The sequence below is a fragment of the Apiospora phragmitis genome (genome assembly GCF_038363925.1).
Source record: "Apiospora phragmitis strain CBS 135458 chromosome Unknown utg000008l:1.0-3514335.0:1.0-3519231.0, whole genome shotgun sequence".
Classification (NCBI taxonomy): domain Eukaryota; kingdom Fungi; phylum Ascomycota; class Sordariomycetes; order Amphisphaeriales; family Apiosporaceae; genus Apiospora; species Apiospora phragmitis.
The window spans coordinates 1,735,770-1,751,727 of record NW_027117407.1 but is presented as its reverse complement, the minus strand read 5'-3'; the positions used below and the strand labels follow the sequence as shown (position 1 = coordinate 1,751,727).

The window sequence follows — 15,958 nt, the reverse complement described above, 5'->3', positions numbered from 1 at the left end:
AGGCACGTTGGGCTCGGATGGTCCTTGTTAGCAAATGAGTGCTAGCCGAGCGCAAGGGATTTCGGCCTTTTCGGCCACCGGCCGATGACAGTTGTTTTGTTTGCTTGGTCAATCACATCAAAGTGACTTCAAGTGTGCGAACGTCATGAAATCCTCCAAACGGAAACGCCAATCATTGCGCCTCTCGCCGGAAGGCGAAAGGAATGAGGTCGCAAGATCCGCTAAGCCAGGGCGGGAATCTAGTGTCATTTAGTTATCATACCGGTAAGCCACCCAAGTGGGTTACACGAGAGGCGTCTTCCTTAGGCCCCTCATCATTCCTAATCACGTTGAATTCCACCGTCTTGCTGATACCCCCTGGCTGTAGGCTGGACTTGGATCCGCTGGATCCCGCCTGGCCATCTGCATCCAACATATCGCCGCTCGAGACCCCATGATGCTGATGATGGAAGGATGCGAAGGCGTGCCCAATGATGTGCTCTTCCGAGTTCGACTTTCGGGGCGGGTTACCGCTGACCTCGATCCGGCGCTCGATGCTGCCCAGCGGGTATAGCTTGAACTCCTCAATCGTAGTCTGCGTGAAGGGCCCCGTTTTGCGAGCCGATCGGTCCCTTTGGTGATACGAGGGCTTGTTGGAATTGTGTACCAGTCTAGATGCAAGTATATCGATGCTGTAATTATCTTGTCATTAGCAGATATCCCTCACATAGAAGAAGGCGGTGTGCGCTTCGAGGTAGAAAGGAAGGGAAGGGGTGGGGGGACGGGGATGCAAAACTAACAGTAGCATGATTGGGAACGTGCATTCCAGCGTGTAGGCGAACCTGTCAATCTGGCCGGCCACGGAAGACGCAGATATCGCAGTGGCCTGGAACGAATACGTAACGGCCCTCGTGACTCCTACGACGGCAAGCAGCGCCAGTCTGACCTCGGTGCTCCGCATGAGATACCGGAAGAGCACCCCCGTTCCGCTCTGCAACGCCGTCTTCATCGAGATGTGCCGCGCCGAATTGAACTTTTGGAGAAGCAGGACGGAGCTGATGCACTCGATGAGGGCGATGGAGATGAAGTAGCCCATGTGCAGGTGGTTGACTAGTGTTTGGAGCTCGGCCGAGTTCGAGTCCCCTATCAGGTACTTTATCCGCGTGGTCATGATCATGGTCCGTAGGGCTACGATACCGAGCATCACGGTCCAGAAGGCGAGCATAAAGGCCTGCCTGGTGCGCTTATACAGCATCTTGGAGAGGATGGCGTATGAGTAGAAGGATAGGCCCGCCTCTTGGATCTGGATCAGGGGTCATATTAATCTTTGCAGTGACATGATATCATGGATTTGAGGGTATCATGGAATCCTTCATGCAGTAGAGAGATAACTAGACATAAAAAAAGTTACCAGCCAAAACAAGTCGGCGAAGGCGGAGGCAACGATGATATTGGTTTTCGGGTACTCGGTGTAGTAGGCGACGTAGCACAGGCCGTTGGCCAATGCGGTGGCGGTGGACACGACGACGGGGACTACGGCAATGGGCGGGAAGCCCACGATGCCGATGACCATGAAGCCGAAGCAGACGTTGATGATGCCGATGCTGCTCAGGACGGCCCAGCTGTGCTCGAAATACGTCGGCAGAGGGTTGTCGTTGCTGGTATCCATGTTGACCATGTTGACGATTTGGGAGTTGATCTTGATTGCCTCTTGGCATCCTCTTCTATTTCTCTCCTCTCTCTTTCAGTAATCTCGAGTTATGATCGGCCGATGAGTGACTTGGTTCTGTGAGAAAGCCATTGTTGGAGTTGTTGGACTGATGTTTGTTTTATGGCAAAGTTGTTCCTTGGCTAGCGCCTCAAGAGGTTCCTACTTATCGTTCTCCATATCCATGTCGGACACAAGGATGTGCCTCTTATGCTGTTATGTTCCGTTGCAATTTCTTCAAGGCTGGGCTGCATCGACAAGGGTTGCCATGCTTTTCCGAAGCCCGCATGTTCAGCTGTTGCTTGTGCTGCAGTCAGTCCTGATCGTCCTCCCCAGACTTCTGTCTGCCCAGACCCCTAGTGATCCGGATCTCCATCCTGACCAGCGTGGGATCCTTCAGTGGCCACCGCTATACCGCGATGGGATTGGCTGGCATTCGCTAAATAGCCACCATGCTATGCGGTGCTTCCCAGCATGCACAGGCTAACGATGATGATTGGACGAAATTGACTCGTGTGCTGTCGTGCTTCCAGTTGGTACTTTTACTCCCTTGACTCCAAGTCGCCTATCTCCTTTTCTCTCGTTTTGTTCCTCTGCCCTGAATTCTTCGACTTGTATCATGTTTGAGATAATATCACCGACAGCCCGGCATTGGTCTGTGGGCATGGTTGCATTCTTAAACTTGGATTGCGTTCTGCCAATTCGGCGGCGCGGTGAAGACCAATAAGAGCATTCATCCCATGGCTTGCTGTCATGACAAGCCACAGGCCAGAACAATGGCATGGGCCTTTTTGTCAGTGCGCATTACTCGGCTCATGTTTATGACCAGGATCCCTTCTGCCGCGCAGAATGGTCCTCTTTCGCGAACATTGCCTTAACAGTAAGGGACAATAACTACCAGCAAGCATGCTATCGTTGACAATCCATAGCAAACGTAGATAGATTGAGGTTGGCACTTACTGTATTCTTTGTTCAAAGTACTGGTTCAATTTCCCTTCCTCAAGCCACCGAATAACACCTAACTTCGACGTTATTGTCCCAGGCGGCCATTGCGCCCGGCTACTGCACCCTCTCGGGAAGTTGAGTGGTCACATAGTGACGAGTGCAGAAAGTTACCGCCCACGCGCCCTCTTGAACTCTAACAAAGACAACAGATGAGAGAGTCTGGTCCTGCTTGCTCGCGTCACACACTCTACGTAGTAGATCTGATAACAGAAGCCTTGGCCCGCTGATAGATCGAAGCAGTGAATTCTGTAACAGATCCATACAAGCCGTGTCCTGTATATGATATGGGAGAATAGAAAAGGAAAAGAGAAAAGTAAAAGCCTCTGACGTAAGAAAATTGGCCATAGATGCTCTGTGGTTTGCACATCTCGAAGCCCTGTGGCGCTTTGGGCATAATCTCGAGAGGCAAGCAATTAACAATGGTAACTCCATGAGTTCGCACCGTCACCTCGCAGATCTGTGGCTCAGTAGCTCAGTAGCTCAGTAGCTCGTCTTATTGGCCAGCACAGAATTAATATCGCCTCACGATGATATGGCCGCCTTCCCGGGATGTTTCGTGGCAGTCAACCATGGAAGGAGCCACCTGGGGCGTGGTAATTCACTTGATACATGACACGTCTTTTTGTTATGATACGAGGACCCGAGTGAGTGGATTTCAGTGCTTATCTCATGTAGGTCTCACAGAAGCTGATTACTACTGGCCCAGGAACCCCCCAACGAGTGACCTACATGTAGGTATCAATACATGAACTGCTCTGGGGTGTTAGAAGGGATGACACTGCAATTCACCGCAAGGCGACTGTTTGGTGCAGCAAGCTATCCAGTTTTGCTGTTCGTTAAACAAGCAGTAGAGTAGGGATCAATTACCCTCAAAGGCAACCAAAGAAATAATGGAGAATCAGTCAACGAGACTGTCAATTATTCGGCATCTTCCTCAAGCTAGGGCAAGGCCAGGAGATGCGAGTGCTCTCTCTAAGCTGCTATGGAGGTTTCTCGTAACTCTCTCAAATCGAAACTTGTCTCCTATGTCCTTAGACAGCAGCCTGGAGCAAGTGATTGGAGGCACCACCAGGGCCGCGCCCGCCGTCCTTGTCTTCATCCTTGTAGTGTCGGTCAGGGAGCTCATCAAATTCTTCCATAGAGTCATCGGGCTCTTGCTTGATGTCCTCCTGCTCCTCGTCCTGGTCGTCCTGCTCCTCGTTGAACCGATCGACGTCAAACTGGAAGAAGGAGTCATTAGTCATCGAAAAACAATCTAGAGGTAGCCGATCTACAGCGGCCATGCCTTGAGGGCTAGGGCTTTCTGCTCTACTTACATGTTCCCGCGCTTTGATGGCAGAGGACTTGCCTCTGAAGCCGTGCTCAGAGGCGATGTGCCGAAGGAAAGGGTTCCAAGTGCGGCTTTTATAGCCACAGGCACAGCCATACGTCTTGCCCGGCTGCTCCTTCTGGTCACGGTTGTACGCCGAATTCTCCTTATGTTTGGTAGATATGTGACTGGCGATGTCACGCTGGGCGTTCTTGATGCCTCGGTGGTTCTTGCCCGTAGCTCGGCATGGTGTGCAGTAGACTTTGCCGTTGGCTGCCACTTTACCCTTAAAGGGGTACTTGCCGCGGTAATTGATGACGGCACCGCCGGGCTTCTTTGCCGTCTTCTTCTTGTCGGTATCCCGTTTCTTGGGTGCCATCTTGGAGATGAGTCGTTCTTTGTTGAATTGCGGTTGTGGAAGGGAGTTCAGTAGATTACAAATTCAAATTTGTGCCTGTTGAATGCCGGCCGAGCTGCGTGTGTTGTAGACGATTGGGCGGAGAGGTGCTTGATTTGGGATTTGTTCGGCGTGGATAGACTCCGGCGTTCCGGCGGTTCCGGTGTAAATGAGGTGTAAATAAGGTGGGGTGTTCCGGCGTTCCGGCGTAAATGAGGTGGGGCGTTCCAGCGTTCCGGCGTTCCGGCGTGAATGGAGGGTGCAGTGAATTAAATAGTTAAACACGGCCATTGAATATAAGGAACACGGCCAGTGAATACATGTGAGTGACTACAAGGATAACGGCGAGCAAATACACGGGACATAGTAAAGGCGCATTAAGGACACGACAAGTTAATATGATCACAATAAGGATAAAGCGCTCGAGAAGACACATTTCTAGCAAAGACATATAGGACGACAGGCTCATACGATGCACGTTTTCTTCACTCACTCCATTCCTCGGCTGTCCTGGGATAACGTCCTTTTTATAGGAATGTGTCGTATTAAACTATTGTGAGCATTCAGAAAGAGATCAGAACCGTCACTTGGATCGTTATGATTAATGCTAAGGATTGGAGGATATATTGGATCTGCTGGACATTCTACTATAGAAATAGGCCCTGTATGCGTCCGTCCGTGCTTCTCCGTTTTCGGTGCAAACGGCTACTCTACCTGCTGACAACTATGAACCCCTGCAGCTAATAGCTGTCTTATAAACAAGTTCAATTCGAGGCTCCTTAACTGTTATACGTTTAACATGCTCTCTGGATACTTGTAAGGATCATGCATCGTATTCGATAAAATTGCTATTTCTCTTTGTTCCCCGAGCTTCAGTGCCCGTGTCATGTTTCTCGCTTTTAGTGCGGTGAGATCATGTCCTCAGCCCGGTAGAAAGCATCCCGATCCAATACTTGCCCACACTAGATGACAGAACCGGGGCTACTGATAGGAGGAGGGCAGGAAGCAGGGCCAGACTGCTACTGGCCGGGGAAGGGCTGCCAAGTAGCAGGAAATGCTGCTTGGCAGAATATTAGTAATCCCATGACCTCATGCTGCTTTTGCTTGAGTACCTACCTACTTTAGCTAGGCTTTACTCCTATTACTGCAGGTGCTGAAGGGGTGAACCACGATTTTAGGCACCAGCTTAGATACATAGACTGCCTACTGCAGGCAGGCAGGCAGTATGTACATAATAAATGTGCCTAGTCCGCTTGTTGAATAGGGACTTGGTGCACTCTTGACACCGCTGGGTTGGAATCCTACCTACCTTAAGTACTTACCTAACTACACCAATTCCACTAAACTTCCCACTTGCCTGATATCAGGTACTACAACTGTTTTTTTGCCCGGTTCCATCTTTCAATCATCAATCTCGTGGCTGCAGAGGTTGCGTCCAACGAGCGGTGACATCCCACCAGCCTACACTGCTTGTTATGGCCTCAACCAGTGGGAGTGTTTTCTCTGGAACGCTGAGAGAAATTACCGAGACCAAGTTGCAGGAACTGTCGAAACGCCGGGCCGCTTTTGAAGAGAAGAAATCAACCATTCTCTCTTCGCTGGAAGACCATGACAAGATCAAGCGACTGGTCACCCTAAGCGATGGTGTCAAGTCATGCTATGCCATCAAGCTAGACAACTTGGGACACGTTGCCGATGACGTCTCAAAGCACAACAGCCTCGAGGTCGAGCTGAAGAACTTAAATTCCTTCATTGCACAGGCCCGATATGACCCGTCCATCTCCATCAAGACGTTGCACAAGTGGGAGAGTTCTCTTCTCGGCCACCTAGACACTATGCCTCTAAAATACGCCTGCGCCTCTCTTTACGCGCAGTTAGTGACAGAATGGCTCACCAGAGTCGCCTTCTGACCCCAGCCGTACAGGGGACGACGAAGAAATGACAGAGCCTTTCGAGACCATTGAGAGTGTGAAGAAGCTCGAGGCTAAACAGCAATGGGAAGAAGATGTTTTCGTGCCCGCCCACGTTGACAAGGTCGCTCTTGACCGCTTTCTCAAGGAGCTCTTTATTGACGAACCCACCGATAGCTCAAAGAAAGCAAAAGCCCGGGATAAGTTGGCCGACAGCATCCATGACTTTGAGTATAAGCTTGCTGTACCCAACCAATTCAATTCCTACACCCTAAAATGGGTCATTGATGGCCTGCTGGCATCGGAAGGTCTGTCGAATGGAAAGCGCGAGGCCCTTCGAGACTTTGCCAAGAACGACATTATACTGGGAGAGATCGCCGATGTCCTCAACATGAGAGTTTCGGCCCTTGACACTTGGTCATGGGGCGACAACGTGCCACTTGAGCAACGCCGGAAGATCAGTGGCGTTTACAACATCCACATGGATGAGGAACTTCTACAGTCCATCTTTCTCCAATACATTGGCGTGAAATGGTCCGTCTTCTTCAAGCAAGCCTTCAAGGAATTCCGCAGGCTGGGTGGTCCCTGGTCAGATGTTCGTCAACCAATACCCGAGCTCGATAAACTGAGGCGGGAGTACTATCTAGACGACAGCGTTTCAGCGTGGCAAAACGATAGTGTGCAACACGTCCGCCGCAGCATGCATCGCAAGGACTATTTCATGGCTCGGTTGCTCGACAAGGAGTCCCAACAAGTGGAGTTTGTAGACGGACAAGAAGAAGCAGAATACAGCGTGGGACAAAAGTAAGTAACGCACTTATTTTTACCCCTAAAAATGAGGAATCGACGATTATCTAGAGGAACCCTTCAAGCATGTCTGCTAACCAATGACGCATATTTAGTAGATCAGCGGCGCCGGCCTCCGTAGGTATCAAGCGTAAGAGGCTTGCATCCAAAGCGGCGAGATGCTCAGCCCCTTCTAATATACGCCCACGCCCCATACTTGAGCATTCCGAGACTGAGTCGGACAGGGAACCAGATTACGAGAAAAAGAATCCAATGCAGGCTAAGCAGAGACTACTTCATATATTGTCTGCTGAGGCCACCATCTGCTCCAGAATCCACAATGATTTCACTGCACTTCATTCCTCGTTCGACCGCTGGGACAGTCTACTCCCCCACACCACGATCCATACCATCCTCTCCTTCTTCGGTGTCTCCGATACTTGGCTGAAGTTCTTCGCCAAGTTCCTTGAGGTACCGTTGCGATTCACTGACGATCCTACGAATACGGCGGTTCGAACTCGCTGTCGCGGAACACCGACCTCGCACACCTTGAGCGACGTGTTCGGTGAAGTTGTCTTCTTTTGTTTGGACTTCGCCATGAACCAGGCGACTGGTGGAGGTCTTCTGTACCGCCTGTACGACGATGTTTGGTTCTGGAGCGCCTCCCACGATGCTGCTGCGAAGGCGTGGGCAACTACGCAGAAATTCGCGGCCGTAACGGACACCCAGCTGAATATGGCCAAGACCGGCTGCATCCGTATTTCGGGTGACCCAGATGTTACCCCGGCCATCCAAAGCTCTTTACCAAAAGGGGATGTACAATGGGGATTCTTAACACTGTCGCCTCAGACTGGACGCTTCGATATTAATCAGACACTGGTCGACTTCCACATCGTCGAACTCCGGCGACAGTTGCAGAGCAAGCAGAAGAGCGTGTTTTCCTTTGTCCAAACATGGAACAGCTTCGCGAATAATTTCTTCACTTCCAACTTTGGTGAGGCTGCCAACTGTTTCGGCCGTTCTCATGTGGACGCCATGCTCGAAACCCATTCCCGCATCCAACGCGAAGTGTTCCGAGTCGGCGTAGGCTTGGGAAACAACGATGGCTCTGCCGAAGTTGAAGCCAGTAGCGTGGTTGAGTACCTGAAGATGATCCTTCATCAACGGTACAAAGCCGAGGAGATCCCGGATGCCTTTATGTTCTTCCCCGTCGAGCTGGGCGGGCTGGAGCTGCAGTCGCCGTTCGTCTCGATACTTCAAGTGCGCGATTCGATCCTGGCCGACCCGTCCTCGCTCTTGGACGAGTTCAAGAAAGCCGAGATGGAGGCGTACCGCGCGGCGAAGGAGCTCTTCGAGAAGTGGCACCACGCAGACGACTCCAGGTGGGCACCTCAGGGACCCGGCGAGGCCGACACGTTCTTCAGCTTCGAAGAATACGGCCGGTGGCGCGAGGGGCTGTGGTACCACTACGACATGGAGCTGGTAGATGTCTACCGCGAGCTGCTGGAGAGGCCCTACCACGGTGGCGGTATTGAGATGGACGAGGTCGGAGTGGTGGCCTGCGGTCTCGCAGCACTCGGTGCTAGTGGCAGCAATTTCAATGCCAGCCTGCGCGGCGGCATCAAGAGTGACTGGCACCGCATGGACCCGTACTGGCGCCGGGTCGTGGCGCTCTACGGCCCGGAGGTCGTGGCTAGGTTTGGCGGGCTGCGGTTTGTGGATCCGGGTCTTTTGCCAATGGGTATGGTCAGTCTATTTAGAGAGAAGCGGCTCAGCTGGCAGGATTGAGTGAGGTATCCAGTATGACTGGTTCTTGCAGGATGCGATTATTCGTTAGTTAGGCGTCGGGCGATGTCATCGTTCTCGGTTGTTGGCCACGACTCTTTTCATTCTCGTTGGTGGTGGGAAAATTCAACTTGGTGTGGCGAACCATTGCCATGGTTACCCAGTATGGACATCAACCACGAGGCATTCGAGTAGGAGATTATCATGAGATTCTTCACGTTTGAACGGGGCTGATTGCGAGAAAGGCGTTGCGGGGAGGTTCCCAGAAGATCGGCCCCTTCTCGCCAAGAACGTCGTCCATAAGCAGCACATTAACGATATGAAGAACGATAACCCATCTTATTTTTCATGAACCATTCGTTAAGAACTACAACTTAGTCTAGTGCTATGGTCGCCGACGTCTGGATGTGTGATGCCGAAGTTGTCATGCACTGAGAAAAAGCATCTTGGCGCAGGGGAAGCGCGCCGGGCTCATAACCCGGAGGTCCTTGGATCGAAACCAAGAGATGCTATCTATCAATTCCTTTACCCATTGGCTTTTCCTATATATTGCTTCTTGAACTTATTGACAGTTTTTTGTTTGTCGGGAAAGGGGCAATTAGACCTCGGGTAGGTCGCATGCAATGCCCTGGCTTAAATGGTGTACCTACATGTGCCTTGGTCGTTCCCGAAACATTCGTAAGTTGAACGTCGGATGTCCTCTGCTGATTGCATCGCTGCCCAATGCTACACAAGCAGGCCCTCCTGGCCTTGGGAACGCATGCGCCAACCATTGGGTTTCATAGTCGGGGTTTGGGCACAGTAACCAAAGCCACCAAAAGAAAAAGATCGCTTTGACTCCGAATCTAACATCCGACATGTGTTGAATGCGAAGGCCATCCGTCTGTCAAGCCGCCCCCGCTTGTTGCTTCTCAAGCAGATACCCCTGATGGTGGCATCATCAGCTGTCCGCACGCAGTGGTGTGCGCGAGCCTTGGCCGATGTTGGTGTATCAAAATCCTATTACGTACAAGAAAATGCAATGACTGCGGGGAAATACGACCTGCTGCATGCATGTTCGTGCATATCATCACGCTGGAGAAAGATGGTTCTCTCCACGATGAATGAGCGGTCATGATAACGACACCTGCAAAAGATGACCCCGGAGTTGAGTTCTCGCGCACGCAGAGAATGCAGGGATTGGGGAGATGGGGCCTTGGCATCAGGCACAGTCAGAGCCCAGACCGCGTTCCTTTTTTCGAAACAGAAAACCGACGGAACAAGCTTTTGGCGCAGCCAACGCCTTCCAGACCAAGCTGAGACTCTTCTTCCAGTCTGAGCCTCGCATGTCAGGTTCGTTCCCCAAGTTCCAACTCGGAGAGTCAGCAATTCGGCGCAGAGCTGAATGGGGGATTCCATTGAGCATTCAGCTGTTGACCGGTGAGGACGTCGAGGATGGCCGATTGCCCCCGCCGCCAGCCCAGAAGCTCTCTGGCGCGGCATTTTAGCTTCTCACCGATTAGCGTGACTGACGTCACGCTTTAACTTCGTCGTAGCGACGAGCAACAAGGTGCGGTAGGGCAGGTGGTGTGATGTGCGGGCTTGTCGGGCATCCACGGTCACACACCTTAGTAGGGGCAGATATTATCGTCGACTTTTCGCCATTCGGCTCTCTCTCTAACTTCCTGTCATGCTGCAGCCAGACAGTGAAACCCGAACGGACCAATGATGATCTGCACGAAGGCCGTTCTGAACAGGTTTCGAAGAGGAATAATTGCGCATGCACCCCGGTGATTCCGAAACCTGGCTGACCTCTTACTCTTCTCTTCGTACGACGAGCCAAATTCTTTTTGTTACGGGCGGACTGGCTTGACTCTCGAGCCATTTTCATCCCGAGTAGTTCATCCCAAATAACCTTCGAACCGACAAGTTTTAGTGCCACCGCCACAAGGGACGACCCGTCGACCGGGTCCCTGCGAATCAACTCGCCAAGATGAACTACGCTAATATGATTGAGGAGAAGAACCTCAAGAAAACCTTCATCATCGCGACTCTCTGCTCGACCCTCATTGGCACTTTCACCTCTTCCATGGGCCTCTGGGACCGCGTCAAGGACAAGCGGCAGCAGACGAAGCGCGACACGGAGCAGGACAAGGAGATCAAGCAGCTGCGCAAGCAGGTCGAAGATGCCGAGAAGCAACGGAACAACCCAAACCAAGACCAGCAGCAAAATCAGCAGCACCAACAGCAACGGTGCTGCAGCGGTAGCCGCCACCACTCCCCGCCACGACGACGACGGGACGATGAAGTAGCCTACGCCCTCGAACGCTCCGGCGCCCTCATCGGCCGCGAGTTTAACGAGGGCTACGAGCGCCTCGGGCGCCGCTTCGCCATCGGCGACACCATTACCGAGAACCGGCTGCAGGCGCAGGTCATCGCGCTGCAGCAGACCGTTATCAACGTGCTGCAGGACGCTCTCTACAACGGGCGCCAGCTGGACAACGCCGACATGAGCAAGCTCATCGCGGCGTCTAACGCGGCGCGCGACGGCTCGCTCGACGCGCTGCGCCAGCAACGCCAGCGGCAGACGTTGGCCATCGAGGCGCCCCCGACGCCGGCCGTCCCGATGCCCCCGCCGGCGGTGTCGTTCGCGCCGCCGAGATGCGCCTCGACCAGCCTCGCGGCCGATCCGGAGCCCCTTTACTGCCGCTACAGCCTCGACCTGCAGTACGTGCGCCACAAGCCGCTCGCGCGGACCTTCGCGTCCGGCGGCGACTGCCGCTGCCCGGTGTGCGGGGTGCGGCTGCACGCCGAGTCGGACGACTTCTGGGAGATCGAGAAGCGAGCCCGGGGCCGGCCGCGTGAGGGGCGCCGGGGCAGCAGCGGCGAGGTCGTGCTGGACGAGCGCGAGTTCCACGTGGGACAGCGCTTCGTGGTGAAGTGCCACACGCCCGACGGCGAGTTTGCGTGCGTGCTGTGCAGCCGCTTCCGGGACAAGGACGTCATCTGCCCGACGGTGGAGCAGCTGATCAACCACGTGGGACGGGACCACACCATCGACGAGCTGGAGCGCGAGGAGGACTTTGAGATGCGGTCGAGGATACGGCCGCTTCGGAAGGCATTGCCGGCGCCATGAAAGTAGGTGAAAAAATGAAGAAAGGGGGAAAAAAGAAAGAACTACATAGCGAGTACATTTTACAATGAATGAAGCAATAGTACTGAATACATTTCCTCACTCGGACTTCCAATAGTACACTGCCAACCTATGTATGACAATGCAGTTTTCTTTTCTTCTCATTCTACTTTCCGAGCCTTCTCCTTTTGCTGCCGCCGACGATTCAATTCCCAGCGCACAGCCTGCCTCATCACCCCGTCGTGGTCCTGTACCGGCTCAAAGCCCAGCCGATCCCGTAGCTTGTCGACGCTGTACGTGTGCTCCCCGAGCGAATACAGACACCCTTGCTCCGAGACCGCTGTGGGCGGCAGCACCGTCCCCAGCGTCAGCAGCCAGAAGAGCATCCGCACCACCCACGCGATCGTCCTGTACACCCACCCGGGCATCACGATGACGTTCTTCAGTATGGCGGAGTTTTCTTCGATTCCGCGCGCTTCCCTCCACACAGCCCGCACGTGCTCGTTCCAGAATGCCACCGGCCGCCCATCGGTAGCGTTGAAGCTCTCGCCCGCGACGACGCCCCGGGCACGTGCGGGGTCGAGCAGGGCCTTGGCGGCGAGGATGTGGGCTCGCGCCACGTTGGCCGCCGACGCCACGCTCATGAGGTTCGCGCCGGCGCCGAGCTGCACCAGCGGCGACGACTTGGGGTATCCGTCGCGGCCGACACACAGGTCCAGGATCTCGCGCAGCCCCTGCGTGGACCGCTCGCCGTACATGTGGGCCGGCAGCAGAGCGCAGGTGCGGAGCCCGTCGTTTCTATCATTGTTGGCCGCGAGGACGAGGCGCTGGCCCGCGGCTTTCGTCCGCACGTATTCGGAGACGCCGCCGCCGCGTCGGTCTGGGGCAGCCAGGGGGTGCGTCTCGGAGACGTTGTGGTGCGGCGGGTCGGCGTACGCGTCTGGGCTGGACGTGTAGACGAAGGCTCGCACGGTGTCTGAGACGGCGGCCGACTCGAGCAGGATGCGGGTCCCGGTCACGTTGGTGGCCTCGAACTCGGGCCAGCGCAGGCGCGGGAGCGTGGCCACGGGCGACGCAGCGTGGAAGATGACGCGGGGGCGCGTCTGGGCCAGAACCGCGGCCACGAGCGCGGCGTCGGTGATGGAGCCCTCGAGGTAGGTGACACCACTATCATCGCTGGCGTGCCGGTTGGTGTTGGGACCGTCGTCTATGCGGCGGTCCAGTACGTAGACGGGCCCGGCGCACTCGGGGTCTTGGAGGAGATGCGACACTAGGTGGTACCCCAAGAAGCCGCAGCCGCCGACGACCAGGACGGAGCCTAGGAGGGGCGATGGTGGAGATGATGATGGTGATGATGCGGGGATAGTGGTACCGGCCACGGCTGCGGATGAGCGGGTTCGTGGCGCCATTGGTCCCTTTTCGTCTTTACTGGACAGCAACGTGATCGCTGACTGTTAATCACATGAAGGGATAGGGATTGACGCCACTGATGCCGCAGCAGTAAGAAGCTTTCTCCTTATCACCTGTTTACCTCAGTCTATGAGAGGTATGCGGCACCTCAATTAGCCAGAGCCTGTGGATCAAAATCGCATGTACCTTTCGGCCTGGCTGTGCCGCACCCCCCGCACCGGCCCTGTGCACCCTCTAGCCAACCCAATACGGAAGGAAGGTGAGACGATACTATATAAGCCACGAAAGGGAAAGGGGCGATATAGCGGACATCAGGTTTGTTATTACATACTGTTACTACCATATATTCGCGACTTCCGGCTCACCGACCCTGTTAGTGTCTATAGCCCGCAGGGTAGTGCGGCTTAGGGTATTAGAAAGAAAGGATGGTTTACTAATAGATTAAATAAAAAAGTTGTTTCATTTATTTCACTAATTTTATACGCTGACAAGTTTATTTGAAGAACTTGTTTATCTCGTGTTATGTTTACGAACCCCTTATACCTTCAGCGTTAGTGCACGGCTTTACTGCCGCATGTTACTGGAATTGACACCATGCCAATATCTGGCCTCCGCCAGCTTTAGTCTGGATGCACCGCCTGTCCATAGCCCTAGTAGGCTGGTTTAGGCGAAAGCCAAAGCCTTCAATTTGCCTGGCTGCTCCCCACGGCTGTGGAGGATCGCATCTCCAGAAATGGCCGCCCTTTTGTACATGCAGGTAACCATCCAGTCAAATCACTTCAAATTCCTAGTCTCATCTTCATGCGAAATTGATTGCTCCTTGTGTAGTCAGCACCCTTCGATCAGGATATGGATACGGCGAAGGAAAGAGCGATGGCGTCCGCGAAAGATGTCATTTTCGTAGGGTGCTGGCACATGTACGTCTGTGTAACCAACCGAGCAAGGGCGCGTTTTCTACCACTCGATCTGTGGTTAGGTATGGGGCTGCTGCCGCTTATGTCGGTTGAAACGGTAACTGACGATGGTGTGAAGGCGTGTGCATTTCCAGCTCGATCCAAAACGGCACTGGGACTCGTGTGCTGTATTAATATGTTTGTCGTTGGTTTGTCGTGCAAAAGACCCGTTCTTGCTACCTTCGCTCATTTAGGACGTTGCATTCTCAGCATTCGCTTGGCGTAGAGCAGCCCGCAGACATTGCACAGGGCTTCGGGGCCGGTAGGACCGGCTCGCCACTCGGGGGTCTTGGTTCGGTTGCAGTCATCGCACGGACTGTGGGTTGGGAGGGAGGGTGTAGACTCTGATAGCTGTTCACCAGTAGTCTCGTAATGGAAACATTGCGCGGATGAGTGAGTGCGATTTCTCGTCCTCCTCGTCTTGTAGCGGTGGTTGCGGATGGACTGCAGCTTGTTGGCGAGGCCCTGGGCGGTAATGGTCAGAGCTGCCAAGTCCCGGTCGCTCGGCAGTTCACCGGCGCGGTATTTTCTACCGTTGCGTCCCTCCCGCGTCTGTTGGATCAGCTCCAAGAGCTGTTGGGTGTCCTTATGGACCTGTGCATCATGTTAGACAAGTGTGAATAGGCTTGGGAGGGGCGGTGCCTAAACAGGGGAAGGGGGGTTATCGAAGTTTACCTTTTCGAAAGACGAATAGGCATATCCATGCCCGAGCTTCCGCTCTACTTTCTCAAGCAGTATCGGGTCGCCTGTGATGGGTGATAATACTGAGCTGCTCGGGTTGATGGCAGCTGCACTGTTAGGCGTGGGCAGAAATGTCTGATGAGAGGAAGAAGGCAGGTCGTTGACCTTGAGAGTGCCTGGGAGCTGATGTTGGCGTACTGAGGCCATTGCTGTGCGGTACGTACACATCAATCAGGCTGTAGGTAGTGTCTTGCTGGTCGTTGTGTGTTGGATGGAGTCCGATCTCGAGAACGCTCGCTCTTCTTGGGGATCGGGAGCCGCTGAGTGGACAATGTTATATGGCTGGTCCCCTGGGTCCCGCAAATTGGGCAAAGTGGCGTGGCGTTGGGCCTCGGGTGGCAAAAATGCCATCAGCAGAGAATGCTAGCAGGCTAGAATCCCATGGGACACAACCTGATAGCTGTCGATTTCTCCATGTTTGACCCTAGGTAGCCAGTTGCCAGCTAGCTGTCTTGGGGCTTGAAGGGCCGGCTGCAGTTACCCGCCCTGCCCTCGCTCAGCTTCGGCCGTAGTGGCTGTTAGAAGGGGTAAAGGGCAGAAGTCCAGGGCTCTAGGGGACCAAACGATGGGCCCACTGGCCAATCGAGCCAATTACCGACTGCCCGGAGCTGTTGCGCCTGGAATTGCCACCCAGCCTCCAGGTCTGCGCCAGAACCAATGGACATGTGCCCATGCGGCCGCTCTGGCCCGTGGTGTAGGTATTGAGATTGCAGATCTGCTGGCTGGAGTGCTGGTCAATCTTAAAAAGGTTCCTGGTTCCCTCGTTCCGGTCCATCTCTTTGTTGCCCACCAGCCAATGGCCTACCTCTCACCTGCTTTCTCCTCGCTGCTGCTTGTTCCTGGACCGAGCGGTGCTGTCTGTT

The 15,958-nt window shown here is 54.1% G+C and overlaps 7 protein-coding genes across 7 annotated transcripts; 2 read left to right on the top strand and 5 right to left on the bottom strand.

Annotated features, from left to right (window-relative positions):
- Positions 1 to 221: 221 nt before the first annotated feature.
- Positions 222 to 1,657, bottom strand: PG994_008955 (uncharacterized protein; the record flags this gene model as incomplete). The annotated part of the gene is made up of 4 exons (XM_066860364.1): positions 222 to 239; positions 287 to 650; positions 780 to 1,282; positions 1,391 to 1,657. The coding sequence occupies 4 exons, from the start codon at positions 1,655 to 1,657 to the stop codon at positions 222 to 224; spliced, it is 1,152 nt and encodes a 383-aa protein (XP_066713953.1).
- Positions 1,658 to 3,723: 2,066 nt separating this feature from the next.
- Positions 3,724 to 4,380, bottom strand: PG994_008954 (uncharacterized protein; the record flags this gene model as incomplete). The annotated part of the gene is made up of 2 exons (XM_066860363.1): positions 3,724 to 3,912; positions 4,009 to 4,380. The coding sequence occupies 2 exons, from the start codon at positions 4,378 to 4,380 to the stop codon at positions 3,724 to 3,726; spliced, it is 561 nt and encodes a 186-aa protein (XP_066713952.1).
- Positions 4,381 to 5,873: 1,493 nt separating this feature from the next.
- PG994_008953 (uncharacterized protein) lies at positions 5,874 to 8,882 on the top strand (the record flags this gene model as incomplete). The annotated part of the gene is made up of 3 exons (XM_066860362.1): positions 5,874 to 6,271; positions 6,315 to 7,112; positions 7,340 to 8,882. The coding sequence occupies 3 exons, from the start codon at positions 5,874 to 5,876 to the stop codon at positions 8,880 to 8,882; spliced, it is 2,739 nt and encodes a 912-aa protein (XP_066713951.1).
- Positions 8,883 to 10,851: 1,969 nt separating this feature from the next.
- Positions 10,852 to 11,994, top strand: PG994_008952 (uncharacterized protein; the record flags this gene model as incomplete). The annotated part of the gene is made up of 1 exon (XM_066860361.1): positions 10,852 to 11,994. The coding sequence occupies one exon, from the start codon at positions 10,852 to 10,854 to the stop codon at positions 11,992 to 11,994; it is 1,143 nt and encodes a 380-aa protein (XP_066713950.1).
- Positions 11,995 to 12,152: 158 nt separating this feature from the next.
- On the bottom strand, positions 12,153 to 13,400 carry PG994_008951 (uncharacterized protein; the record flags this gene model as incomplete). The annotated part of the gene is made up of 1 exon (XM_066860360.1): positions 12,153 to 13,400. One exon carries the CDS (start codon positions 13,398 to 13,400, stop codon positions 12,153 to 12,155), a length of 1,248 nt encoding a protein of 415 aa, XP_066713949.1.
- Positions 13,401 to 14,540: 1,140 nt separating this feature from the next.
- On the bottom strand, positions 14,541 to 15,242 carry PG994_008950 (uncharacterized protein; the record flags this gene model as incomplete). Its single annotated transcript, XM_066860359.1, has 2 exons — positions 14,541 to 14,948; positions 15,234 to 15,242. The coding sequence occupies 2 exons, from the start codon at positions 15,240 to 15,242 to the stop codon at positions 14,541 to 14,543; spliced, it is 417 nt and encodes a 138-aa protein (XP_066713948.1).
- A 296-nt stretch (positions 15,243 to 15,538) lies between these two features.
- On the bottom strand, positions 15,539 to 15,870 carry PG994_008949 (uncharacterized protein; the record flags this gene model as incomplete). Its single annotated transcript, XM_066860358.1, has 2 exons — positions 15,539 to 15,610; positions 15,691 to 15,870. The coding sequence occupies 2 exons, from the start codon at positions 15,868 to 15,870 to the stop codon at positions 15,539 to 15,541; spliced, it is 252 nt and encodes an 83-aa protein (XP_066713947.1).
- Positions 15,871 to 15,958: the final 88 nt, after the last annotated feature.